The sequence below is a fragment of the Heterobasidion irregulare genome, assembly GCF_000320585.1.
Source record: "Heterobasidion irregulare TC 32-1 unplaced genomic scaffold scaffold_13, whole genome shotgun sequence".
Taxonomy (NCBI): domain Eukaryota; kingdom Fungi; phylum Basidiomycota; class Agaricomycetes; order Russulales; family Bondarzewiaceae; genus Heterobasidion; species Heterobasidion irregulare.
Window position 1 is genome coordinate 692,341 of NW_009258209.1, and position 27,135 is coordinate 719,475.

General features: G+C 47.6%; 8 protein-coding genes across 8 annotated transcripts; 4 read left to right on the top strand and 4 right to left on the bottom strand.

Moving 5' to 3' along the window:
* Positions 1–1,621: 1,621 nt before the first annotated feature.
* Positions 1,622–3,061, bottom strand: HETIRDRAFT_164495 (uncharacterized protein; the record flags this gene model as incomplete). Its single annotated transcript, XM_009554486.1, has 1 exon — positions 1,622–3,061. One exon carries the CDS (start codon positions 3,059–3,061, stop codon positions 1,622–1,624), a length of 1,440 nt encoding a protein of 479 aa, XP_009552781.1.
* A 4,507-nt stretch (positions 3,062–7,568) lies between these two features.
* On the bottom strand, positions 7,569–8,265 carry HETIRDRAFT_164493 (uncharacterized protein; the record flags this gene model as incomplete). Its single annotated transcript, XM_009554487.1, has 1 exon — positions 7,569–8,265. A coding segment is annotated over one exon (697 nt), but the record flags the coding sequence as incomplete, so codon positions are not given.
* Positions 8,266–9,397: 1,132 nt separating this feature from the next.
* HETIRDRAFT_423068 (uncharacterized protein) lies at positions 9,398–11,905 on the bottom strand (the record flags this gene model as incomplete). The annotated part of the gene is made up of 8 exons (XM_009554488.1): positions 9,398–9,481; positions 9,543–9,648; positions 9,705–9,871; positions 9,922–9,990; positions 10,021–10,168; positions 10,220–10,446; positions 10,499–11,509; positions 11,696–11,905. 8 exons carry the CDS (start codon positions 11,903–11,905, stop codon positions 9,398–9,400), a joined length of 2,022 nt encoding a protein of 673 aa, XP_009552783.1.
* Positions 11,906–12,099: 194 nt separating this feature from the next.
* On the top strand, positions 12,100–14,400 carry HETIRDRAFT_430760 (uncharacterized protein; the record flags this gene model as incomplete). Its single annotated transcript, XM_009554489.1, is given in 11 exon segments — positions 12,100–12,263; positions 12,317–12,408; positions 12,428–12,493; positions 12,540–12,667; positions 12,715–12,926; positions 12,982–13,114; positions 13,170–13,310; positions 13,360–13,505; positions 13,558–13,631; positions 13,750–14,172; positions 14,201–14,400. The coding sequence occupies 11 exon segments, from the start codon at positions 12,100–12,102 to the stop codon at positions 14,398–14,400; spliced, it is 1,779 nt and encodes a 592-aa protein (XP_009552784.1).
* A 296-nt stretch (positions 14,401–14,696) lies between these two features.
* HETIRDRAFT_423070 (uncharacterized protein) lies at positions 14,697–14,879 on the top strand (the record flags this gene model as incomplete). Its single annotated transcript, XM_009554490.1, has 1 exon — positions 14,697–14,879. The coding sequence occupies one exon, from the start codon at positions 14,697–14,699 to the stop codon at positions 14,877–14,879; it is 183 nt and encodes a 60-aa protein (XP_009552785.1).
* A 185-nt stretch (positions 14,880–15,064) lies between these two features.
* HETIRDRAFT_330784 (uncharacterized protein) lies at positions 15,065–15,397 on the top strand (the record flags this gene model as incomplete). Its single annotated transcript, XM_009554491.1, has 1 exon — positions 15,065–15,397. A coding segment is annotated over one exon (333 nt), but the record flags the coding sequence as incomplete, so codon positions are not given.
* A 2,679-nt stretch (positions 15,398–18,076) lies between these two features.
* HETIRDRAFT_331280 (uncharacterized protein) lies at positions 18,077–18,532 on the top strand (the record flags this gene model as incomplete). Its single annotated transcript, XM_009554492.1, has 1 exon — positions 18,077–18,532. A coding segment is annotated over one exon (456 nt), but the record flags the coding sequence as incomplete, so codon positions are not given.
* A 3,225-nt stretch (positions 18,533–21,757) lies between these two features.
* Positions 21,758–27,075, bottom strand: HETIRDRAFT_331018 (uncharacterized protein; the record flags this gene model as incomplete). The annotated part of the gene is made up of 3 exons (XM_009554493.1): positions 21,758–21,896; positions 26,779–26,867; positions 26,935–27,075. The coding sequence occupies 3 exons, from the start codon at positions 27,073–27,075 to the stop codon at positions 21,758–21,760; spliced, it is 369 nt and encodes a 122-aa protein (XP_009552788.1).
* Between the last annotated feature and the right edge of the window lie 60 nt (positions 27,076–27,135).

Below are 27,135 nucleotides of genomic sequence, written 5' to 3' on the forward strand. Positions count from 1 at the left end.
TCGTCGCGGACGCATTGGCGGCCAGGGGATTGGACGTCAATGACAACCCCTAGGTTCAGGGGCACCTAGTTTAACGTCATCGCGGACGCGCGGTATCTTGTCAAGATCGCCACGCACAATCCCTAGAACGAAGGGACGGTAGTTTTACATCGTTGCGGATGCCCGTAGTTTACCGTCGTTGCGGACGTCGAGATACCATTGGCCTCGAACAATCCCTATGTGGAAAGGGACAATAGTTTAGCGTCATCGCGGACGTTGTTTCGCCACAAATATTGTGGAAAAACAATGCTTAGTTTAACGTCATCCCGGACGCTTCGTAGTTTATCGTCGTTGCGGATGAGACCTAGTTTTACGTCGTCGCGGACGACAATGGCGGAATAGACTTCTGATGAGTGGCCCTCTCTTGTCGTTCTTCCGCTGTGTGGGCCAGACGAGAGTCGCATGACCTAGTCCCTTCCCACTAGATCTTCGACTCGAGGCACGTGTCCTAGTTGCCTCCTGACTAGGTCTTGGAGCGGAATTTCTTGTACTTCGACTCCAGGACTAGACTGAGCGCTCCATGAAGAGATGCTTGCTCTTCCATGTCCCCAGACCCCTCGCTTGGAATTGAACCAAGACGACCCGATATTCTTTTACCGAAAAGCGAGTGAATATCGGAAGCGCTTCGACCTTTTATAGGCAGGGTTCTGTGACGCGAGTCCTTCCGCGCTTCGCCAGAATGCAACCACGCTCCTTTGGTCAATGGTAGTTTAACGTCATCTCGGACGGGGATAGTTTTCCGTCGTTTCGGACGAGGACTAGTTTAACGTCATTGCGGACCCTAGTAGTTTATAGTCATTGCGGACCAAGCCTTTGGTAGTTTTACATCGTTCCGGATGTAATTTGTGGCCTCGCATCATTTAGGAAGACTTGTGAGGTAGAGGCGGCCCGCTCTCTACATCATCTCATGCGCCAGCTGTAGGATCCCCTAATGCGGAAACGATCCTGTAAAACGGGAGATCCAAAGTGGGACGTCCCAAAACACCAGTCAGACCTTGACTGTGAGGGTTCACGATACGAGTTATGCATCATAATTTCTTGACTCGGACTTGCAACCGGTTATGTATGGGCACTTCGCTGTACCAAGGCGAAGGGCCTGCTTGTCGACACCTACGAGTAGAGTATATGTCATGTAGAGGGTTCCCTAATGCGGAAAAAACCCTGTAAAACTGAGGATCCAAATGGGACGCTCGTTGCATCTGTCAGATTAACTCCTTGACAGCGAGGATGTGAAAGGATTCCGCCGTAGGTCGTACGTGGAATTATGCCCGCTGTTGTCCTTGATTCGTACCATCATTTGAACCTAGGACTGAAAATGGTCAGGTACTTCCCCTGCCTTCTTATCTTTTCACAGTTTTAAGACATGCAGGTCCGATAGTTTAGACGTCGTTCCGGACGCGGGGTAGTTTAACGTCTCTTTCGGACGAGGTCGTACAGTTTAACGTCTTGAGGGACGATCCTAGTTTTACGTCGTTGCGGACGATTGTAGTTTTACATCGTTTCGGATGTTTTTGTGTCGGGGGAAGGAGTTCCTCAACTTCCTTACCCCCTTTCTTCTCCCTATGCCCTGTTATTAGTCCGTTTAATAATCAAAAGGTCCTTGATAATCCCCGCCCCCTTCGTCAGGTCGGTAGTAGGGGTCCGCGTCGTCATAATTTCCTGGATCGTCTAGAGCATCCCATGCATCGAGCTCGGATCTAGTCCAAGAGCTATTTCTTCGAGCCTCCGAATTAGCGCGGCGAGTTCTGCGGCTACTTCGGTTATCCTCTCTTTCGTTCGTACGAAATCGAGCACTAGGAGGAGGCGATCCAGGCCGGTGTCGGATACTCCGGCCAGCAGTTGTTCCGCGTCCGAGGGTTGCCTGGTTTCCCCGACTCCGCCTTCCCTCATTTCTTCGATAGACGGGCGGTTCCTCCTCGTCGGTATTTCCTTGGGATAAGGGAAAACTTCGTATCCGGTGAGAGGGGGGAGTCGCGGTATGGCTATGCGCTGTAGGAACCTCTCGTTGTCTCGGTGGAGGGCGCTCCACGACCGTACGCGGAACCCTTCTTGGATTTGGTACAGGCGTGGGATGTTCTCCGGGACGTGGTACGTTCCAAGTGACAACTCGGAAAGGGTCGGTTCTGCTTGGTTGGACGTTTCCCAGTTCCCCTCCGAAGAGGAGAGCTGGAAGGAGCTCTCGGTTGACATATTGGGAGAACTCGTCAGGGTGGATGAGGAGGGCTCGGGGTCGCCCGTCATTATGGGCGTACCAGGAGGCCGTGTCCGGGTCGGTTTGGAGGGCAAGCGTCCTGATCTGGAGACTGGCACTAGCCAGTCGTCGAGGTACGTCGCTATGTTCATTCCCGGGTTGTCCTGCCGAGAAGTTAGCGAGTCTTTGGAGGGCCATGGCTGTGGCCATTTGTATTACCGCGGAGATGGTGTTCCGCTGGAGGAGCGCGTCCGCGTGTCGCTCCAGTTCTCCGGTGTGAGGATCTGTACGAGGGGTAGGTCCTCCCATGGAGCTGGGAATCGGTCCACTAGTTGGTACTGGCGAAGGTGCAGTTTCTGATAGAACTGGTATTGGTTCAGCTTCTCCATGGCTTGGGAGTTGAGCTGCCGTTCTTGCTCGAAATCCCGAGGGACCTGCAACTCCACTAGGACGCGTGCCCTCACTAGGAGGTGGAACTCCCACTGGTAATGGGCCAGGGCTCGACTGGTTTCGGTCATCAGAACTTTCATGCCGTGGTGTACCTCGTGAGGCCCTCTCCGGTGAGGGTCTTCGGGTTCTTTCCCTTTCCTTGAACTTGGCATAGTCTTCGGCGTCGTCGTCGGAGAAGTTGTTGGTGTGAGGGGTGAGGAGGACCCCGGTAGATCCTGGTTGTTGAGGACTTGTTCCTCTATCAATTCGTCCAACATCTGGTCGGTGAGGACTTGTTCCTCTTTCCACTCGTTCGACATCTGGATTGGTGACCATAAGGACGACATCGGGGGAGGAGTTTCTGGATGGAGACGAAGCATCGTGGTCGTCGTGGAGGAGCATTCGAATGGGGGAAAGTGTTCGAGAGGGAAAAAGGTGAGAAGATGTTTATTGGAGTCCTCTTGTCGCTCCTTTTATAATCTTTCGTCCCTCCTCTCAGGCTGTTCCCGGACGGGGTTTGTCTGGGTATTGGTCATGGAAATCTTTCATGGCTTCTTCCGCTGTTCCTTTTAGGAGAGTGTAGGGCTCCCAGGTGTTGTCTGCTTCGGGATATCCCATCCATTTGACCAAGTATTTGGTTCCCCGTCCTTGCCGTTTTGAATCCACGATCATTTCTACTTCGTAATGTTCTTCGTCGTTCAATACCTCCGGTATTGGTCGCGCGAAGTTTTCTCCGTGGGCTTCGGTTTCTCTATATTTGGTGAGCACGGCGGCGTGGAACACCGGGTGGATTTTCCACTGCGGAGGAATTTGGAGCTTGTACGCCAGGGTTCCCACTTTTCCCAGTATCTTGAAGGGGCCATATCGCCTAGGGGCGAGCTTGAACTTAGGATGGGTTGTCCGGATATGGGTTCCTTCTAACCATACTTGGTCTCCTTCCTCCCATTGGGGAAGTTTCCTGTGAAGATCCCGGTCTTTGGCGTAATTGCTGGCTATTTGTAAGCTAGCAGCGGCTTCTTCCTGGACTTCTGTGATCGTCCTAATGCGTTCAGCTACCGCAGGTACCTTTGTCTCCAGCGCCGTGTCAGCTGAATAGGGGGGATTGAACCCGTATAGTACTTCGAAAGGGGATTTTCCGGTGGCCGTGTGTTTCCGTGTGTTGTGTGAGAATTCGGCGAACGGCAAAAGGTCTACCCAGTTGTCCTGATGGTAGTTGCAGAACGTTCTCAGGAATTGCTCGATCTCCTGGTTTACCCGTTCCGTTTCTCCATCTGTTTGGGGATGATACGCCGTGCTGAGAGCGGCGGTGATTCCTAGCCGTTTCCAGAGTTCTCGGGTGAATTTGGCCGCGAATTGAGGGCCCCGATCGGACACTATTTTGGTCGGCAGTCCATGTCGATTGAAGACGTTATTTTGGAAAAGCACGGTTGTTTCTTCTGCCGTGATCGTTTTCTTGCATGGGGTGATGACTATGCCTTTTGACAGACCTTGATCCACTACCACATTAATTGAGTCAAAACCTTTGCTTTCGGGTAGGTCCGTGACGAAGTCCGTCGAGATGAATCGCCAGGGAACGTTGGTGGTTTCCAGAGGGTGGATAGGTGGGTGTGTCCTGTGTGTCAAATTCTTCGTAGATTGGCATATGGCGCATCCATCCACGTATTCATGGACGAATTTTGTCATGTTTTGCCACCAGTAGTGTCGTTGCACCATTTCCAATGTTTTTGCTCTACCCGGGTGTCCTACCGCGGGTGCATCATGATGTGTTTTGACGATGAGTCTTCGGATGACGTCGTCTTTGGGGACGCATATGTGGCCGTTGCGTCTGGTGATTCCGTCCTCATACGTCCAATGTCCCAATAATCCTCTCATCCCTTGTGGTCCTACTCGTACGAGTTTTGCAAGAGCTACTCTTGTTAAGGCGTCATGTTCCGATTTCGAGTGTCGGATGAGGGAGATGAGGTTTGAAGAGGCAATTTCCGTGGATTTTATATGCCGTGTCGGGGACGGTTCTACCAATGTTTCGTCGGATTTGTTGAAAAGCTTGGCCGGGAGTAAAATTTGAGATTTGTTGTCAGATTCTACCCCCTCACTTAGATCTGGACGCCTGGACAGAGCATCAGAGTGATTTGTCGATCCTGCTTTATAGCTGAGTGTAAAGTCGAATCTGCTCAAATAAAGGCTCCAACGGGCGTGTCGTCGTGATAGGTCTCGCGCCGTTTGGAAGTGTTCCAGGTTTTTATGATCTGTCCAAATCTCGAAGGGGTGTCGTGCGCCTTCGAGGTAGTGATTCCAATGTTCCAACGCTTTGATTATAGCCAAGAGTTCCCGGTCGTGAACGTCGTAATTCCGCTCTGCTGGTGAAAACGATCCAGAGAGGAAAGCGACTGGGTGCCAGTCACCATCTTTTCCTTCTTGTAGAAGGGTAGCTCCATAGGCGATTAGTGATGCGTCCGTTACTAGTCGATATGGGTGCATGGGATCTGGATAGTTCAAGACAGGTTTACTGATAAAAGCTTTCTTTAATCGTTCGAAAGCTTCTTGGCATTTTGTAGTCCAGTTCCATTTCTCGTCCTTTTTGGTGAGGTCATGTAGGGGGCGCGCGATGAGTGAGAACTTGTCAATAAAGCGCCTGTAAAAATTCCCTAGACCCAGGAAGGAGCGAATGTCGCGGACTGTACGTGGGATTGGCCAATCTTTTATTGCGTCCACCTTTGAGTCCTCCATGGCGACATGGTCTTTTGAAATTGTATATCCCAGGTATTGGAGCTTTTCCTTGTAAAACTCGCATTTTTCGGGTTTCAAATATAGATCGTTGTCGCGTAGGATTTGGAAAACCTGGTTTAGGATTTTGACGTGTTCCGTCATGGTTTTGGAGAAGACGAGGATGTCGTCCATATATACGGTTATCTTCCGGGCTGTGATGAGCTCTCTGAAGATCATGTTCATCATAGCTTGGAAGGTGGCTGGTGAGTTGGTCAGGCCGAAAAACATCACCGTGGGTTCGTAAGAACCTAACGGAGTGATGAAGCTCGCCTTCCACTCATCTCCTTCTTTGATGCGTATATTGTTGTATCCCCATCGCACGTCCAATTTGCTAAAAATGATGGCCCCTTTTATCACATCCAGTAGTTCCTGGATTAGTGGAAGGGGGCACACATTCGGGATGGTGTGCGAATTTAAGTGGCGATAGTCCTGTACCGGGCGTAGTTTTCCATCCTTTTTTCCTATAAAGAAAAATGGGGCTGCTGTTTGCGAGGTGGATCGACGGATGGTTCCTCTCTCCAGATGTTCCTTGATGAATTTTCCTAATTCGTCGTGTTTCTCTGGGCTCAGGGCGTAGATTTTGGGCACTTGAGGTTTGAAGGTTGGTTTCAAGTCGATGGCATGGTCCCAGTAAGTGTGTTCTGGGAGTCGCTGCGACTTTCGTTCGCTAAAGATGTCCAAAAATTCGTGATGCGCCTTGGGAACTCTTTCCTTTAGGTTGGTGACGATAATCTCGTCTTCCAGGTCTTGGTCGAAACTGGCAAATCCTGACGGTTCGGGGGCCAGTTTCCGAATAACTGGGTCCCGGGTGGCCTGTTTTCCTGAGGGTTTGTCTGGGAGATCAGGTTCTCCCCCGTTTGGTGAAAGAGATGGCTTGTCTTGAGCCTTTCGTTTCTCTTCTGCGTATTTCCTTATGTCCTTTAGGAGCCATTTCCTTTTGAGGTATGCTCGTAGTCGGACGCCAAACGTTCCGCTGTGATCGCGGAGTCCTACATCTTCCGATAGTCTTCGGAGGTGTTCGAGGCGCTGTTTTTCGCGCTCATTGATGCGTGGTTTGTGCCGTGGCTCCACGTCTGGTAACTGCCTGCTGTATGGCGGTTCTTCCCTTGCCCTAGTGAACCCATATGGTTGCTGGCATTTCTGGGGGCACCGATCAAAGTGCACTTCACGTCGCCTCCATTCGATGGAGGGATCGTGGTATTTCAACCAATCTGTTCCCAGGATAAGGTCGTCTTTTCCTAGATTGGAGATAAACATCTGGACGCGCTCGGTATGCGTTCGTCCACTGATGTCCCGAATGGTGAGGTTCACATCCAAGGCGGATCGGATGAGACCTGCTTTGTTAATGGTGTCATCGACGTTCCGGACGCGAATGGGGTTGTTGAGTGTATAGGTGGGGAAACGATGTCTCTTGACCCAAGTTTCGTTTACTATAACCCCTTCGCAGGCTGAGTCGATGGTTGCCTTTGCTCCAGCGTTTTGACTCCTATTTGATACTTTCACGTTCAGGCGTATGGGGGTGATGATACGATCGTTCATTGCTCCGATACGAATACAGGTGCGGGCATCAAACTCGGGTCGTCCTTGACCTCTCTCCTTCGCTGGCGAGGGAGAGGTCAGGAAAAACGCTCCGCGTGTCCCAGGATCACTTCTCTTGCTTCATCTTCCCCTAGTTCTCCGAGTACTGCTCCGATTCGAGCAGAATGACTGACGCTTCCGTCTCCCCGTCGTCCGTTAGGTAACACAGCGCGTTGCCCATGGTTCGTTTGGGGTCGTCCGGATGAGGTAGAGTGAGGACGTTCCATCGAAGGACCAGGTTGTGGTACCCGCTGGTTGTTGCGAGGGACATCCTCTGTCTCCATTCCTCGATATATTCCCGCTTGGTTTCCCATAGCGGGTGCGTCGTCTTCTCCCTCCAAATCAACCGCGCGGTTTCCTCTCCCTGTCGTACCCAGGCGTCTTTTCGAGTTTCCTCGAACTGGGCGAACGCCTCTGCGTGGTGACCAACAGTTAGCGCTAGAGTGCCCTGGCTTTCCGCAGTTGGAACAGGAGGTGGTTCGCTTGCCGTCAAATTTTCTCTTTTGACTTTCGGCGTTACGCTTTCTGGTAGCGTCAATGTCCATGTCAACCACCTGGTTGTTCATTCTGCGAGGGGCGTTTGTGGAATTGTAGCGGGGAGAGATTTGGTTATGAAAACGATTCAGATAATCGCTTCGAAAGGAGGTGGAGTTGGCGAGGATGGCTTTTTGAGCTGTTCTGGCTCGAAGTCGTCCATCTATTTCGCAGGCTGTATTGATCCAGTCCTGAATCGTATCCTTTGGCTGAACTTCCTTGTCGTATATTTTGTCCATGACGCGCGGGTCTAACCCGCGTTGGAAGTAAGGGACTTGCTCTTTATCGGAGATGTCGGCATCGGCGGCGATGAGAATGAATTGGTTGGAGTATTCATCAACCGTCATTCGTCCTTGGGAGAAGGCCATAAGTGCGCTTCGCGCCTTGTCGGTCTTGCCCGTCTCCCTGAACTGTAATTTGAACTTGGCTAAAAAGTCCTTCCAGGTGCCTAGGTCGGTAGGTGGATCCGCTCCTACTGATTTGAGGAGGAAGTTCTCCGCCCAAGCTCCCGCCGTGCCGTATCTCATGCATGAGAGCACAAGGGATATTTTGTCTTGATCGGTCTTGTATCGATCGGATTCTGCTGCGAAAAGAAGGAGGCATTGGAGCATGAATTTCTGGGATTCAATGCGGTCGCCTGTGTAATTGTCTGGGAGTTTGACTTTTCCTCTTCCGGGTTGTACTGTCGCGGAAGGGGTGTTTGTAGAAGTCGAAGCTTGTCCCGACATTTCGGCGAGTGGTTCGTTTCGGGTGTTGATCGGTGTTTGGTCTGGTGAGTCGGAGTCTGATTCCGAGGTTGTTTCCTCTTGCTCCGAGTCTTCGGGGATTACCGGCGCCGGTTCCCTGTATTGTGGGGCTAGTTCCCACTGAGCTTCTGTTTCGTTCCAAATATCCTCTTCTTCTGTTCCGTCTTCAAGGGTGAAGTAATAACGCCCGTTTCGGTATGAGCAGTTATCGTAATTCGGAGGGGCAGTTCTGTTATTGTCTTCGTAGACCCAGAAGTCCCCTTCGCGCCGGATAGGGCGATTGTTGTGACGGAGTTGGTTATTGATAAGTCTAGTGCCGGGTGGGTATTCCTGGCCTAGGTCTTGCTCCAGAGTGTATGCAGTAACGCTTTCTCGATGGGGGTCTATTATCCCCACCAAGGAAGGTTATGAGAGAGAGTGTGGCAGCAAGCTAGTGTGAGCAAGGTAGGGGCAGAAGAGTCTATTCTAGTGTTACGACTGCTCGTCGGTAACCCCAAGAGTAGGAGGTTCTTCCCTAGGTCACTCGTGGAGGGTGTGTGGAACGGTGGTCTCGACTGTACGTGTAGCACAGGAGCCAGGAGTGTATTGCGATGTAGCAATGAAAGGTACTGTAGGAAGACAGTACTGAACGAAGGTTCCTGTATGTGGAGATACAGGAGAACGAAGGGCTGTAGTAGGAAGACTACAGCGAACGAAGAGAATAGACTGAAGATCCTCAGCCTATTCTATGGGCCTTTTATACTACTTTGGGAAGTAGGGCGTGAGAATACCGAATATGTATCTGTAGGTATTCTCTAAGTCGTCTCTCTCAACAACGACTACTCTTGTGCTTCTCCGTTGGTCTCCTTCCGGCCAGGAAAGACTAGGAGGTTCATGCCCTGCGTGTGAGTAATTTATAAGGCGGCGTTCCATGCCCGCTAATACAATAGGCCCGTGATACTCGACCAACGATAAGGTGATCCGTTGGGAGTGGATGACCAAGGTTAATATCTGTACCTTGGTGTACGCCTCAACCTGTGAGGCCGCGTGATATTTGTGATGATCATATCGGTATAGACCGCCGTGTAGGCCCGATAGAACGTGATCATAACAGGCGCAGCTTTGCGTATGCATGCTAGGTTGTGAGGTCAAACAGGAGGTTGGCCACAATGGTGTCGTGGCGTGCAGGCAAAAGGCCTTCGAATACTGGCATAGCACACTGTGAAAAGGAGGTTATACTAATGTGTGACATGATTCTTCGAGTCAGGGGAAGTACTCACCTGTAACAAGTCTTCAAAATCTTGTGCAGCAAGCTTCCACATGGCCAAGGCATTCCTGTGAAAGTGTCGTATTGTGCTGCGACCAAACGTGAGTACCGCTCGATAGCTATAATGTATATACTGTTAGATTTGAATCAAATACAAATAATAGATATAATATACCGTTGATTCAATTTTTGAATGGCATCATCTGCAGCTGCTTGAAGCACTTGCATCAGATGAGTGAAGGTAGCTTTCCATACACCCAGCTCGACCTCATGCAGGAGGTTGACCACAAACATCAAATGGAAGTTGAACCCAAAGTGCACTAGCTTCGTGGAAAAGGCATTCTATAAATAATTGTTAGCTAGTTGTCTGAGTAGATAGTGGAGAAACTTACCCTTGTTAGTACGAGCGAGCGTTCACCGAGCACTGTCTTCAGCCTGTCTGCCTTGAGTGGCACACCAAACTCGTAGATTAGTCAGCGAGCAGTTTCAACATTCTGCTGGCGTTGGACATCATCTTTGTGGTCCTTGCAGCGGGTCTTCATATCAGACTTCATGCCCATGTGGACAACTTTCTTCTTCTCGACAAGGCATTGAGGGCATGGGCACTTGGCAAGATACTTGATACTCGCAAGTATGACCCTGGATACAGGTAAATTACTAGAAGGGCAAAAGACATGATAATAGACTTACTTTTTAGGGTAGTCCGTGGAGTAAGTGAAGAATCGTGGAAACACATAACACATGATACCGTTACCACATCGAATGACGATTCTGTGGGTGTATGCCTCCATGAAATTGTTGTCAAGGAGAAGGATCCATATCGCATGTATGAGCTCATGCTTACAGTGCGTGAGAGTCTCTGCCGTCGCGCTCTTGCCGAAAAATGAGTGGTAAAAATCTTGAATAATGTCTGGAAGCTGGAAAATGCACACATTGGAAAGGTATCACACCGGCAAAATGCAAACTCACTGAGGGGATGTATGCTAGATGATGGCATGCGTATGCCGTGGGTTTTGCGTGGGTGTACTTTGATTGGGAGCCAAAAAACAAGTAGAAAGGCCAGAGTGACACCATGCCAAAATTTGCAAGGTGCGTCGCATCCGACCAGAGCATGAGCGGCGCGACGATACGCTCCAACTTGTCATCAGGCTCGCATGGGAGTTTCTGTATTTCCTCGTCAGCCTCGAGCATTGAGTGTGAGCAATATATTTCTGAGTGGATGCGCTCGGGCTTTGAGTTCTTGAACGGCTTCCAAAACTGCTGAAATGGGGTGGTGTAAAGTGTAGAGAAGGTGGTGGGATCTGAATAGACAGTCTTGATAATGTCGGCGATATTGCGATGCCAGACACCCTTGACTTCAAATTCTGGCGCCTGGTCTTCGGGAGTCTTCACCTTGTCAGCAGGGAGGCGGATCTTAACAGCCGATTGATGCCAGCCCTCGCCCTCATTGAAGGGGCTCAAAGAATCGGCGATGTAGCTGTCTATGCGCTTGTTCTCTCGAGCAGTGTTGAACTTTGTGAAGTCCTTGATACTGAATCCATCCCTCATGGAATCCCCAAGAGAGTGCGCTAAGTGATCTATCTCGCTTGTGGATTTTGTCGCAAACTTCATGTACTGCCAGCACATCATAATTGCAGCTACTGCATTAGTAAACAGAGCATACCAGGGTTCCATTGATGCTGCATCCTGGGGCGGTGCCGGATCCACCTTGGGGAATGCTGCAGAGTCACAGACTTTATCGAGTGAATTTTCAGGTTCTGGGTTGTGTGTCAGGTGTCGCTTGTACTGACGGAATAACCCAAATTCATTGGGTTTTGTTTCAAAGATGAGTTCTGGCGCTGGCACCAGCTCAGGCTCAGGCTCAGGCGGAGGAGGGATTGGTGGTACAGACTCCGGGCCAGGCTGGGTAGGAAGAAGATGCTGTTTCGAAGGAATATAGGAGAGGGGGGTGGCGGAGCCAGGCAGGAAATCATCAAATTGCTTTATAAGGGTATTCCACGTCCAGAGCATGCAGAGCGCGTAGTAGGAGGCAGAAGCAGGGGTGGAAGTTCTGACGATGAAGCTTCTGGGATAGGGATCGAGTCTATAATGTTTCGCTGATACACAAAAAAAACGCGAATATTGTTCAATATGTAGTGAGCGCGTGTGAAGGCCAACAACACTCACCTCTGCTGTCAACTCTTCAGGTTCTACCAACACCTGAGCTCTCTTCCTCGACCGTGTCTCCACCTCTTCTGCCACCTCCTCCTCTCGAGCGTGCTTTTGCTGAAAGGTAACATCTTGAATATCTTGATAACCTTTGCAGTTCCGTTGATGTGTCTTGAGAGCGCGCCGGTCATGGAAATTTTGGGGACATGTGAGGCATTGGAAAGCCATTAAAAGAAGGAAAAACAAGAATGATATTACGGTTTTCATGCTTGTTAAGGGTGCATGAGCCTCATTGAGCTCTGAAAATGACAAGATGAGTCCGACTCTGCAAAAAGTCTGTGGATGCAATCACATGACCGCTCAATGTGTCGCGACTTAATGATCATTTGGTCATCACTTTTGCTTTCACTCTCACTCTCACCATGCCTTATCGACCCCCTCCCTCCGAGAATTCTGACTCAGACATGGAACATTCAAGGTATGTCTCGAACCCAGAGAGAGCGGTATCAAAACATGCCATGGAAGATGCACGCCGTGCACCAAAAAGCATGGCACAATGCAAGGGAAAGAAAAAGGATAAGACAAGGTGAGCTAAGGCTTCTTCCATAACTGTCAACTAACCTTTTCCATTATCAATAGACGTGACAACCAAGATGTTTACAAGAGCGCCGCGTGCTGGATTTCACGTGGGATCACTCTGTACGATGATCTCCATGATGTTTTCTATGTTGGTATGCGCATATAACTCAGGCATGCTGGCACATCAAACTCAGATGACGAGACCGATGGCAGAGTTTCTGCTCATGATCTTCGCATGTGAGTTCTTTGTTATCTATGTCATTTGTCATTTCTCACGTGTTAGACAGGCAAAAGGACCAGAAGAAGCTATACTTGAAGATCTTCAAACAGGTTCTCAACCTCATTCCTGGTTTCTCTGTCAAGGTTGAGTCTGAAGGTAACAAAGACTCTTTTCTTACATTGCTTGATATGGTGAGTGCATACAAGTGCATATATGCACACTTATCACATCTAGTCAGATGATCAAAAGCAGCTCCAACGCTCGTGCAGTGGACACGACACACATGAAGAAGTTTGTTGCTGAGTACGCACCACTTGATCTGGTCACGCAGCCGTTGAAACCGGCACTCGTGCTGGCCAACAAATGTGATTGTGGGTTTTCACATCCAATGCTTGCGCATCTTTTGTGCCCCAACAAGTATTTTGCAAGCTTTGACAAGGATTTCACTGGGTACTGATGTCAATGCCTCACTTGATGGCAACTCACTCTTGCTCTCTCTCTGCAGCGCCTGTAACAAGCTCAAGAACAACGAGATTAAGGTCTTGGCCAAGCATTGGCCCGCCTTCATATACAAGGACTACCAGTACGACCCAAGCGACCGCAAGAAGGGATTATTCCGCGGTCACCTCCTTATCTGCGTAAGTCTCCACCCGGCCCGTTTTCAAATTGCTGACGTCTTCTATTGTTGCAAAGGCATGGCGCGCTATATACATAGGCCCGTCAGCAGCAAGGCTAGGCCCCGACAGCAAGATAGCTCGCACAAAGAGCAGCAACGCAAAACTGCATGGCGCTAACGTCGTAACACTGCAGACTATTGTGTATGCCGCTTGCCAGGTAAGCTGGTGTCTACAGGTTCTTGCAAGAGCTAAAATTGAGTCTGCAGGCATGCTTCGCTATCAGTTCCATTGAGATGTGGAGCCCGGATGATGGCACATTCAACTATCCAATCTTTTACAGGCGGATTGTGGAGCTTTTTGAAAGGTACCAAGCTGATAAGTGGACAAAGGATGCCCTTGCATGGTGGAACAAGTACCTTACATCTTGCTCTTTGGGTTGCTTGCACTAATAAAATTCTTTGCAGGATGGTCTTTGGGGATGAATCAGGATGTGCAATACCCAATTCAGGAGGTGAAAGTGACACAGATGGGTCTGACAGTGAATGGGAAGCCCTGCACACATTGCGCTGCGAATGCTGTGTGATAGAAGAAGAAAAATCTGGTATTCAGGTTTCGTTACATATCCACATGCTACTGACATGCTACGTACTTTACAGCACAGGCCACTAGTCTGGACACCGGCGTGCGAATTTCTGCTGCACCTTCGTTGGGCCCGGCACTTGAAGCTAGCAACTTGACGACAGTGGCCCTGAACATGCTTGCAACAACAGCTTCTCGCATGAATGCCCCCAGCGCCAACGACACAGACCACACAATAACAACTGGCTCATCAAGTCTGCCGCCTCTCAGACAACTCGCCACCCAGTCCTCTTGTCATGGTCAAAGTAACCGGCGCATGTTGTTGCACATCCTGGATGAAGACGAGGATAAAGATGAAGACATGTACCTGGATGGTAGGCCCCGTGGCAGCTTGTCCAAGAGTTGCATGCATGACGGGGAAGACGGCACTACACGCCAATCACGCAAGCGCAAGACCCTCGTGGACGACGACTCTGACACTGCTAACAACAACACCGGCAGTGTTGCCCATTGCTCACACAAGCCCAGACGTCTTGTTGAGAGGGGACGACAACCACGAGCACGACAACCACGACGATGACATCCACGACGACATGGCGCCGCAATTGCGCAAGCGCACGGCCTCGCACGCTCAGTACGATGATGATAGTAGCCGCACCTCGAAAGCACGCAAGGCCAAGATGAACGCTGGCGCTACGTCGACTTCCAAGGGCAAGGGGAGGTCTTAGACGGTCATCCTTGCCGTTCAATCCTCAGGGGTTATATTATTCTCTCGTGCTCTGCTTCAATCTCTTGTGCTCTGTGCTTTACATGGCTCCACGGCGTGCTCTCGTTTCGGCTTTTTGTGGTTTATCTTCCGCATTACTGACTCATGTATATTTTTTCTTGCCGCTGAATATATTCTTATCGTTTGATTGCCGTGTATACTTACTCTTGCTGCTCAATATATACCGGCCATTAAACTAACGTGTTTTTATTGTTTGACCAGCGAATATAAGCTCAATATTAGATTGTGGATCATGTAATGCCTTGCAAGCATTGCTTGGCAATATATTCTCGCCAATCCTCACTGAGTAATATATACTTGTCTCAAGGCTTGGCAAAAACCCCAAGAAATATGAAGATTGCATTTTTGCTCATGCCTCATATGCTAATGCAATACCCCCCCTCCCAATTGGAGGTCTTGGTGGGTTTCCGGGGTATATAAAGGTATACATAGCTATTTATCATTTGTGCACTTTTGCTGATGAAGGTACCCACAGTAGCTGAATACATATGGATGATCACAGAAGTCTAAGAAGAAGCCACAGCCAGCTTATAAATAGCAGCCCAATATGCCAAAGACTAGGACCTAAGAAACTCCCCTATTAGGAAGAAGAAGACCAAGTATAGCTAGAAGGAACCCATATCTGGATGACACATCCCAAATTCAAGCTTGCCCCTAGGAGGTATGGCCTCTTCAGGATCCTATCCAAAGTTGGGTTGCTAGTGTATAAGCTGCAAATCCCTCAACATTGGAAAATCCATCCAGTTTTCCATGCCACTATGCTCACTAAATATAAAAAGAAGGAAGCACATAGAACAAACTTTGTCAAACCACTATTGGAGGTATTAAATGATAAGGAGCATTACAAGGTGGAGATGATCTTGGACTTGAAACAACAAGAATGTAGAACTAAATACCTGGTCAACTGGGAAGGATACCTAAAAGCTGATAATACCTAGGAACCCTACACTCTACTAAAAAGAACAGTGAAAGAAGCACTAAAGAATTTCCAGAATAAATACCCTGACAAACCCCGTCCTAGGTTAACTAGATTATAGGCAAAGAAATCTTCTCCCTCTTCAGCATCTCCATACCTCTTTTCCTATCCTCAGATTATACATACGCTCCTCCATGATGATACCACTACTTTGTCTCCATTGAGGAACTCCTCCCCATAATATCATTCTTATGGTCACAAAACCAGATACCAACTGACCCAACACAGAAACAATTTCAATACTGCTGAAGTCTGACACTACTATCCCTATCCTCACCTAGCACCTCAATAACTTCTCAGATGACAACACCAAAGACTATATAGAGTTCAAGAAAAGGGAAAGAGCCACAACTAGACAGCAACCATATGGGAGGGACCCTTGAGACACACCATGGGTTGAGGGCGCTAATGACAGAAACCCTGGCAATCCTAGTGAATCTATAGATCAAATCCCACCTCCTACTGGAATTATCATGCCTTCTAGAACTGGAAGTCCCTAGGGATTATGCCTAAGAGGTAGAAATCAACAACCAAGCCATGGAGCAGCTAACTCACTTCCAATTTTACCAGAAACTACACAGCCACCAGTACCACCTAATGGACAAACTCCTAGCACCATAGGAAGACCTATTGGTAGTCCAAATCTTTATCCTGGAGAATTGGAATGACATATGGATGCTTTCCTCCAACGAAATACTATTTCTGTAGTAATACAGATGGCCACTGCTATAGTGCTCCAATGCCTCACTAATTTCTCAGCAGGACAACTAGGGAACAAAAATAATGATGTACCTCAACAACTAGCTATAAGCTCTTCTCATCCACTCTGACAAGTTTATCTAGTATGTCAACCAAGAGCTCCTTTTAGCTCTCCTCTTCCCTAGAGAGCTTGGGCCTATTGAACCACACTAGACTGATCCCTTCTGCATTGTTACCTAGACTATACCCCCACATTATGGCAAATACCCCATATCTATCCTGAATCCTAGAAGGATTCCACATCCAACCCTAGAGCAACCTCCTTCATAATAAATAAACCTTTCATACACCAGATGGGAGCCCTCTAGCTATACATCATAGAGTATGAAATATTCCCTATGCTGCTTGGAATACCAATGAGGAGAAACTACCCATCCATTAAAGAAACAAAGAAAAACATAGGCACATAGCTTTGCATAATAAAATGAACTGGTACTACTATATAAACAGAGAATTGCCCTCATCAATGAATAACTAGGCTACTCTAGAAAAGAAGAAAAACCTAAGTTAGTCCAGGTGACAATTCTTTAGAATTGGTCGGCATGTCAATTAGACTATTTCCCACCCTCTAACTTCAGAGTGTCTCACCATATAACATCACTAGAGCCCATCACAAAAGGTCTATTTCTCACTCTTGTTGTTTATCCTTTTGGTACTGATATTAAAACCATATAGCTTGCCACAGCATAACTCAATATATCTGCTAGACTATTTAACCCTCTCACTATCCCCACTACTAATACTCTAGAATTAATGCTATTTCTAGGAGCAAAATATGCTCTAGCTGAATTTAAGAAAGAGAATTTAGAAATTAGTTCTTGGACTAATATAATGAACTATGCCAATTGTACAATATAATAAGTCATAAGGAAAAGTCCAAAAATATAATGCAGTACTGTTTATAAAGTGTTTGTAAAGTCATGAAAGCCCTTCAAAGCTTCCAGAACAATAAATGACTAAGCTAAAAGATGATCTTTAGACATACTATGATACTTATCTCTATCTAAACCATTATAAAAAAAGGATCTCTTAGCATATGTACAGAAGACTTAACACCAGCACATAGGTAATTTAGCCTCTTGGTACAAATATACATGTAGATATATTAAGATTGCAGAATAGCTGAAAAGCAATGGTAAAATCACAGACTAAGAAAAAGCAACCTATTTTTGGGTTGAAATTGGCCAAGGACCTTGTTCTATCATTGAAAACCATCTTTTGGCATCCACAACCAAAGTAAATCAGGCAAGCCCATATCCAATAATAACCATCAAAGTAATTGTAGAAACTATCTTATAAAGAGAGTAATTTGATGACTATTTGACTGATAGGGAATTTAATAATATAGACTAGTTAAGAGAGTCTGACTCAAACAATAAAACCTCAATAGAAGATGACATTTACCAAACTGATACTAAGAAGTCCAAGTCTCATAAATGATTGGAAGCCTTAAAAAAAAGCCAAAAAAGTCTCCTATAATAGTAATGATGAGATTATTCTGGTTAAGGCTAATGTAAACACAAAGACTTCAGTCTCAGCCAATCAAATAGAAGGACTAATAGATATGATAAACCAAATGGATATTGCATCTTCAAAATATACCCAAGTTTACTATTGAGCTATAAAGCTAGACTGGGACATAGTTCATATTACGTGAGCATCTGATTTCTAATCCAAATCTATAACTCTTCCAATTTAGACAAGCCCTAAATTAAGCTTTTAATATTAGCCTTCTCCATATCTAGCATCATCATAGGAAAATAGATTTACTAGAATACTTAAAGGACCTCCTCAGCAAGAGAAAATGATATATTATAGTTATAGAAAGAAAGGATATGAACTAGATCAGTGCCCTCAGATCTTTGAATTAACTAAATCATGAGTTCTAGCATGTGATAATATAGGACAGATCACTTATGGAACTAGTGCAAGGATTAGCGGATTCCAGAGTGAAACCATGATTAAAGCTGTAAAATATGAAAGAAATGTCATAGATATAACCCATCAAAGCTGGACCTATTTAGTCCTAATCAATGGCAATATAACCTCAGAGGCAGAAAGTAATAATAAGGGAGATATTTATATGATCTATAAGAAAGGTAAGGAATATTTAGTCTTTCTGGCAGAGCAATCTATTAAGTCAACTAAGTCAATTAAAAAAGAGGCATTTGATGGAATATATTTACCAAAACACAGTCAAGTGCAATTATATCCTAGGCCACAAGAATCTTGGGCAATGCAGGCTCTAAGAATTCCAGAAGAGTGGCTAGGTCATCCAAGACTAAAAATACCTCCTAATAAATTACTAAAACTAGCCAAATTATCTATGATACCTTAAGGCCTATTATCTGGAACTAGAAACTAGGAGAAATAACTAGTGAAACCACTTAGAATGCCTTTAGCACTAATTTCTATTATTCTAACACTTGCAAATAATATAGCAAAGTTCTTTTTTGATTTTTGCAAACCATAGTTTACTAAGGTTTAGCCTATTGATACTCATGCATCCAAATATAATGAGGATAGTGACTTTATTATAAAAAACACTGGAAATGATCAGCAATCAAACCCTCCAAAATTAAAATTAGCCAAAAAGCAGAGTGTAATCAAAAGTGATTTCAATTTAGAAATAGAAGTTGGCATTGCAAAACCAAAATGGCAACATTCCCTTAAAAGGTCAATACAAAGATTAGAGAAACTAACAAAGGATCAATTAAAAGAGAAAATAGGGAATTGGCAGCAAAAAAAAGCCTTACCTTCAACAATTAGTGATCTTATCAACAACTAATCTATTTCATGTCTTGAATCAAGTTTTGTGAACACCAATTGAAATTATAGTTAGGGACTTGCTTGGAGTCTCTAAAGAGCTGTTTTTGCTACTATCAGAGAGTATAAAGTTCAGGGTCACTAATTAGTCTAAGATATCTCAAGATAGATATGAACAAGCTTATGTAAACCTAACCCGGACTATTAGCAAACCTCTTATTAGCATTTTTTTATCCTTTAGTCAATACCAAAACTCAAGCCTAGTATTTCCAATTGTTAACACAGGGTCATAGCTTAATATTATCTTTAAGTTTACAACAAGCTCATATTCCTACTATTTAACAAGAAAGCACATATTAGGATACATGATGCTAATAGTCAAGAAGAAAAACTCATCAGACTTATTAAAGATATCTAGTTGTAGTTCAGAGAAATAACCACTTAGACTAGTCTTTATATTAACAAGAATCTTCTATTCTTGATATTGCTTGAATGTTCCTAGGAGAGAGGTAATTTTGTAGGAATTGATGAGGGAAAGGATAGAACCTATCTACAATTTAAAGATCTAGATAATCTAGATATAGTCTAGTTTGAAGCTAAGGTTGCTGATGCTGAGGGGGGGGGGGGGGGGGGGGGGGGGGGGGAAATAGGAAATAGGAATAAGAAGTGGATCTCTTGGATTAGGCATTGGTTTTCTATTTCTATGAGCTTCTAGATCTACACAGCCTCATTTGGTAATACTTTAGACCTGATGAGGAAGCCAGAAATCAGGTCACTTGACTAGGATCATTCAGAAAGTCATTTATGGAACCTGGGCCAGAGCCAAATTAGTTATTAGGAATATTGGAAAAGGCTTCAGGCTATAGCTAGACTTCTCTAGCTAAGTCAGATATTAGTTATGAGAAGTGTAGAAGAATTACATGCTAATGTTATCTAAAGACATAGTCCTGTCTAGATCTGTCAAAAGATCTTTCAAGAAGATTCTTAAGGAAACTAGAAGATTCTAATAAAAAAGAAGTGCCGAGTTTACTACCTTGCTTAGCATTACCTACTAAGGAAACCCAGTTCTTTGCAGTCTTGTAGAAAAGGAAAGGGAAACCTATAGATAGCATGAGCAAGCTAACTTAGAGACTTGAAGAAATCTTTTTAAGATAGAAGAGAGACATCCAAGGAAAGGGTATAAAAAGGAGGAGGATTGAGCAGAGAAGGGATCTTCAAATCACATTCTCAATGCCTTCTAAGTGTACAAGCTCTAATTTTTATCTAGCCTTCTGGAAACTGATTAAGCAACCTTATTCTCAACTCTCATTGGCTTTTGAGGTCCACTCAGATGCCACCCTTTCTGATATTTGAAAATGGGCTTGGCAAAAAAACATTTAGCTTGATTATGATGGGGAGACCTATAATATTGTCTTGTCCAGCTAGAGAGCCAAGCTTGGATCCAGCTTTGAGCAGGACAAGCGTTTTCATGATCATGTTCTCCTTACTTCCACTCTGGTTTCCTAAATCTCTGGCAGCACTGCTCCTCCTAGTGTAAAGTATGGGGTGTCATTTATTCAAACCTATTGGCTCCTAGTGCCAGGCAGAACCCAAAACATCTCCTACCTGCTTTTTGGTAGCATCACTGAAGGGTGTAATTCTGAAGCTATGGTCCCTAGGCCAGGCAACTAAACTAATCCAGTGCTAGATATACATCATCTTTTTTCCCTTCCTGCTTCACTAGCAACTCTTCTTGACAACTCTAGCACTCTTCTTACTCAATCCCTATTACACCTCTATAACTTCATTGCAACTGCTAATGTGCAGCCTGCACCAGCCCATCTAGATGACCTATAGAAAGCCAGAATCAGCTGAGAGGATTCCCATCCTCTTGACAATGACTACTAACTACTGTCTCCCATCTCTCTACTCTCTTAGCTCCATATTGACAAAATGGACCTATAAGCCTATAATAGTACTTAAGAAGACTTGGATGGCCGAAGAAATAAAGAGGATTAAGCCAGAATGAGAGAGGAAAGAGTTAAGGGAACCCAGGGCACAGGGCATGGCATGCACAATATACAAGTATTTGATGGGGCTCCTGCCATTAATATGTATAAAGCCAATAGTCACAGAGGCAGTAAAAATTAACTGGAAAAGTAGTAGAGTGAGAACAATGCTATAGATATTGATGGGGAGCCCCTATGAGATATATAGGGCAGTGCAGACATAGTATGGCTCAACGCTAACTATTCCAGCATAGACTATTCATTATCAAAGGGCTTGGTAGACAAGTAGCCATCCAAGCAAATCTATGGAACCTTTTTTTCAACCCTTTTCCCCTTTAGAATATGAACATCCCCCCACAACACTATTTGTCGGGCAAACCGAATGCATATACAGCCTGCTATAGACAATTCAAACCCAAGGGACTCTCTTCCAAAACTCGAGTGCCCAGGTTCATGCACCTTGTCCAACAACACTGGCAGTGGCCAATAATCCATGAATATACCACCCATACCTATTTCCATTAGTTATGTAGTTGTGTGCATCATATAGGTGCACATAGATATTAGAAATGCAACCCAGGCAGGAGTGGATAGCCTTGTAGATCTTACAGCAGCTATTTGTGCTCATACTGCCACTGCCAATGCCTTTTATGGGCCTGGGGCCTCAATGAAAGCTCTGGGGCCTTACACCATCCACACTCATATATCAACCACCCTCATACCCTCTACTGCATTACTAATGGGTGAGCCATTAAAATACTAACTATCTCTACTCCCACAATATGTTCCACCACTAGCCTTGTTCCTAGTCAATAATATATTGAGCGCAGTGACAACGAAGCGACTGGCACAGAGAGAGTGCCCAAAAGAAGCTCTATAACAACAGGACTGTGGTCCAGAGGGTAAGAGTCTGAGGAAAGAATCGCCCTCGGACCACGGGTATTCAAGCTACACAGAACAATAAGAAACGAAATAGGAAGGTATGACATCAACAGGTCATTACATGTGAAACATTTTACAAAGCGGTCAAAAGCTCCACCTGGAGGTCGGTCCGGAGTGTCAATGACATCACACCGGACCGCCTCAGCCGGCTAACCCGGTGAAACAACTGAAACAAGGTGAGACAAGGTGAAAACAAGGTGAGACAGTCCAAATGGAGAAAGAAAGCAATATACCTGCTCTGGGAACGGCTGTAGGGCCGCTCCCAGCTGTAGAGGCGAGTAATCAATGAGTCCCAAAGGTGGCACCCATGTGGCATGGATGCTACACCAACCAGAACGGCCACAAACAACACACCCTCCTGATTGCACGCCTTTACAGCGTCCAAAACACCCTCCTAATGCGGCAGATCCTCTAGTCCCATCAAACTGCAGCAAATCTTCACCTTCTCAGGTGGAACAGCCTTCGTCAGGATGTCTGCAGCGTTGTCCGCAGTAGGAACGTAGGCTGGCACAATCACACCAGCCTCTACCTGGTCCCTGAGCCAAAAGAAACGAAGATCAAGATGCTTCATGCGCCCATGGTGCTCTGGATTCTTGCTAACTGCAACAGCCGACTGGTTATCGACACGGAGAATTGATGGCTCAGGCAGGGAGTAGCCAAGCTCAGTCAGCAAATTCCGCATCCAGACGATCTCCCGGCCCGCATCGACAGCAGCAATGAATTCGGCCTCTGTCGTCGACTGTGCAACGAGTCCCTGAAGCTTGGAGCTCCAGCTGATCGCTCCAGAGCCAATGCGCAACACATATCCACTCGTGGACCGTCCGTTGTCTGGGTTGCCTGCATGATCAGCATCACAGAACGAGGTGAAGAGCTCCTTGGAGTTGGTGGGACCATAGACGAGTCAATAATCCAGGGTGCCTCTCAGATAGCGAAACAGATGCTTCACAGCCTTCCAGTGCGCAATCCCAGGATTCGAGTTGAAATGGCATAGGACAGAGACCGTGTGGGCGATGTCAGGACGAGTGGCGAGTGCAAGGAACAGCAGGGAACCGATAGCAGAGATGTAGGGAACCTTCTTCATGTACTCCTTGTCCTCAGTCGATACAGGAGCCATGGAGACAGAGAGATTGGTGCCAGGGACCATGGGAGTCTTCACAGGGGTCGAGTCGGCCTGTCCATAACGCTCCAGCATGTCTAGGATGTATTGGCGCTGGGAGAGCATCAGGCGACGATTGGGGCGATCCCTGGCAATCTCTATACTAAGAAGAGCGGTAGTGGGCCCCAAATCGCGAAGCTTGAACGACCTAGAGAGCTCAACGACAAGATCATCGAGCAGGGACAAGGAATTCGATGCAAAAGTGCAGTCATCCACAAAGACAGGCAGAATGGCCTTGACCTGATCCTTGGTGTAGACATAGATGCTGTTGTCAGAGTAGATCGCCTTGAATCCCATGCGCTCCAGTACCGCCTTGAGCTTCTTGTACCACAGCCGACTCGCCTGCTTCAACCCATACAAGCCCTTCATCAAGCGATAGACCATCTCAGGACCTCCCTGCTCAAATCCTTCAGGCTGCTCCATGTAGACCACAGTGTCCAGATCGCCATTGATGAACGCATGGGAGATGTCGACAGAGCGCAGGTGAAAGTCCTCGAGGGCAGAGAGAGCAAGGATGGCGCGAATGGCTGCAAACTTGGCTGTGGGGGCGAATGTCTCGAAGTAATCAAACCCAGGGCGCTGACTGAAGCCCTTGGCGACGAGACGAGCCTTGTAGCGCTCGACAGAGCCATCCGTGTTGTGCTTCACCTTGAAAACCCAACGAGAACCAATTGCCTTGCAGCCCTCAGGGAGTGGAACAATGTCCCAGGTGTGATTCTGAGCATGAGCCTCCATCTCTTCCTCTGCCGCCTTCTGCCACTCATCTGCATCAGGGCGCTTCATTGCCTGACGATATGTCGAGGGCTCAGCCTTTTCAGCACCAGAGGTGAATAGGGCACACTCGACTTCAGCCAGAAATGTGTCCTCAACAATGGGTTCCATCTCTGCCTCTCCAGAAGCATTAGGGGCGTCCTCAGCAGTGTCCGAATGAGCATCATTGTCTGCAGACAGTGTCCTAACCTTCCACCATTCCCCAGGAGCGCGACGAGCGCGAGAGGAGCGTCGAGTCACAGATGGACCTGGTTCAGGGGTGGCAGAGCGATTCCTAGAGCGTGTTCTGAGAGCAGGAGGTGGCGCTGGAGTGACAGGAGGGGGAGCATCAGGAGGGACAATGGCAGGAGCAAGAGGTGGAGGAGGTGCTGGGTCTGCCACAGGATGATCCTGATCGATGGGAGCATCTTCGAGATGACCAGCAGGAGGAGGAGCATCTGCTTCCCCCCCCAGAACCGGCACCGGATCCACATCTGCATCCCAAAGACTGAACAGAGACGAAGGAGGAGGGGTGGCAGACTGGGTGTTAGCATCAAAGTTGCGAGTGCCAGGAAAGAATTGCTCATCAAAGTCTGCCCTTTCCGAAATGATGACCTTCTGAGTCACAGGATTGTAGAACTTCCACGCCTTGTAGCCATCAGGATACCCAATAAACACGCACTTCTCCATATGCGATCTAAATCCATCCCTTTTGTCCCTCTGCATATGCACATAAGCCAGGCAGCCCCAGACCCGCAAGTGCGAAACGTCCGGCTTCTTCCCATGGACCATCTCAAATGGTGTCTTGCCCTTCAGGGTGGACGTCCAGAGTCGATTCCAGACGTGCACATAAGCGGCCAGAGCCTCGCCCCAGAAAGCAAGCGGCAAATGCGATTCAGAGAGCATGGCAGTGAGGGCCTCCATGATAGTGCGATTGGCACGCTCTGCCACGCCGTTCTGCTGTGGCCGATTGCGCGCTGTGTGCCTCCTAGCGATCCCATGCTCCAAACAAAACGAGTCCCAGGCATTGGACATGTACTCTCCTCCCTTGTCATCTTGCAGAGCCAAAATGCGCTGTCCAGTCAGGTTCTCCACATAGGCCTTGTAGCGCTTGAAAGCCTCAAACGCGTCGCTCTTCAAGCGCAGGACATAGACCACCTTGAGCTTGGTGAACTCATCAATGAAGGTGATCCAGTAGCGCATTCCAGAGTGAGTGGCAGCAGGGAGAGGACCATGGAGATCAGAGTGGACGAGTTCAAGCGGTTTGGAGGTCACAGAGCCAGTGGAGGGGAAGGGGTGAGCGTGCATCTTGCCAGAGAGACAGGGCTCGCACACAGGGTCAGGCTGCACGTCCGAATCGAGCTGTAGACCAGTAACGAGACGTTCCTTGACCATCTTCTGCACTCCAGCATGGTGGTGATGGCAGAGACGACGATGCCATAGGGACAAGTCAAGAGGGAGAGTAGAAGCGGCACCAGCAGACTGCAAAACAACGGTGGAGGTGGTTCCTTGAAGATATGCGTTGTTGGAACCATCAGGAACGATCGCCATGAACCACACTGCCCCGTCCCGAGAGAAATGCATCGAGGATCCTTCTATTAGCACAGAAAAGTGCTTGTGCTGAGTCAAATACAGCACAGACCTGTGTCCGCATTCCAATCGAGGTCAGTGACGAGTGAGGGGGCTGTGGATGAAGGGGATGGAGCAGGGGAACGAAAACTTGCATTGCCTGCAAACTGCATGGGACCAGAGGCTTCAGGGGCCTGAACCGAGTGGGCCTGCTGTGGCTTGGACTTCTTCAGCTCCTCAATGATCCTCTTGAGGCACCTGTCATCAGTGTGGCCAGTGGCACCGCAAAATCCGCACTTGTACTGCTTCCTGGGTGGCCTAGAACGTCTGTAGGAGGTGGAGGAAGAGGAGGGAGATGAAGGAAAGGATGCCACAAGGGCCTGTGCAGAGTCTGTGGGATCAGAACGACGGGCACGGTTCAAATCCTCGCGCCTGAACGCGTCCTCGAGCTTAGAGCGAGACAAGACGTCTATGAGACTGAGGGAGGAGCGGAAGGTGTCAAACTCGGAGGGGAGAGACCACAAGAGGGCCATGCAAGTGAGCTCCTCGTCCTGCTTCTTGAGATCGAAGCCAGAGTCGCGGAGATTCTTCAGGACGCGCATAGACTCGTCTACACGATGAATGAGGGACTGGAGGGACTCATCGTTGCGCTTCTTGATCGAAAAGAGGTCCTCCATCGCGTTGAAACGCGATCCAGCAGACTTCTTATTGAACTGCTCCTCTAGTTTGGTCCAAATGGCAATGGGGTCGTCCTCAATGCCATCCAAGACGCCTCTGAACTGCTCTTCAACTGAAAATAAGAGCGCACCAGCAGCCTTCTGAGCATTCCTCTTCCACTCTGCCACCTCCCTTGGGTCAGCAGGCTTCTCCTTCGTGCCAACAGGGGCTGTCTCATCACCAGAGACCAGAAGCCACAGGCCTTTGAGACGAAGCCAGGCCTTGATCTCCTTAGACCAGGAAGGATAGTTGCGATTATTGAGAGGGGAGACGGAAGGGAGAGCGAATGAGGGGTCAGACATGGTGTGGGACGAGTGGCACGAGCAGGAAATGGTGTTGGAAGCGATGTGGGACAATGGGAAAGGCAGGGAAAGCAATGGGGAGGATGTGGCAGCAAAGAGGTGTGGCTAGAAAGGAGTGGCACAGCAGATGGGAGACCAGAAAGTGTGGATAAAACGATGTAGAGCAAAGTCGCTAGAGCGCAGGGCCCATAACCTGTTGAACGCAGTGACAAAGAAGCGACTGGCACAGAGAGAGTGCCAAAAAGAAGCCCATAACGACAGGACTGTGGTCCAGAGGGTAAGAGTCTGAGGAAAGAATCGCCCTCGGACCACGGGTATTCAAGCTACACAGAACAATAAGAAACAAAATAGGAAGGTATGACATCAACAGGTCATTACATGTGAAACATTTTACAAAGCGGTCAAAAGCTCCACCTGGAGCTCGGTCCGGAGTGTCAATGACATCACACAGGACCGCCTCAGCCGGCTAACCCGGTGAAACAACTGAAACAAGGTGAGACAAGGTGAAAACAAAGTGAGACAGTCCAAACAGAGAAAGAAAGCAATATACCCGCTCTGGGAACGGCTGTAGGGCCGCTCCCAGCTGTAGAGGCGAGTAATTAATGAGTCCCAAAGGTGGCACCCATGTGGCATGGATGCTACACCAACCAGAACGGCCACAAACAACAGTAAAGCCCTCTGTGCATGCCATACAAAAGCCCTTTCTTCTTTTAGGATCCCCAATGCTCTTTGTATCTCTGGTCGGATGGGT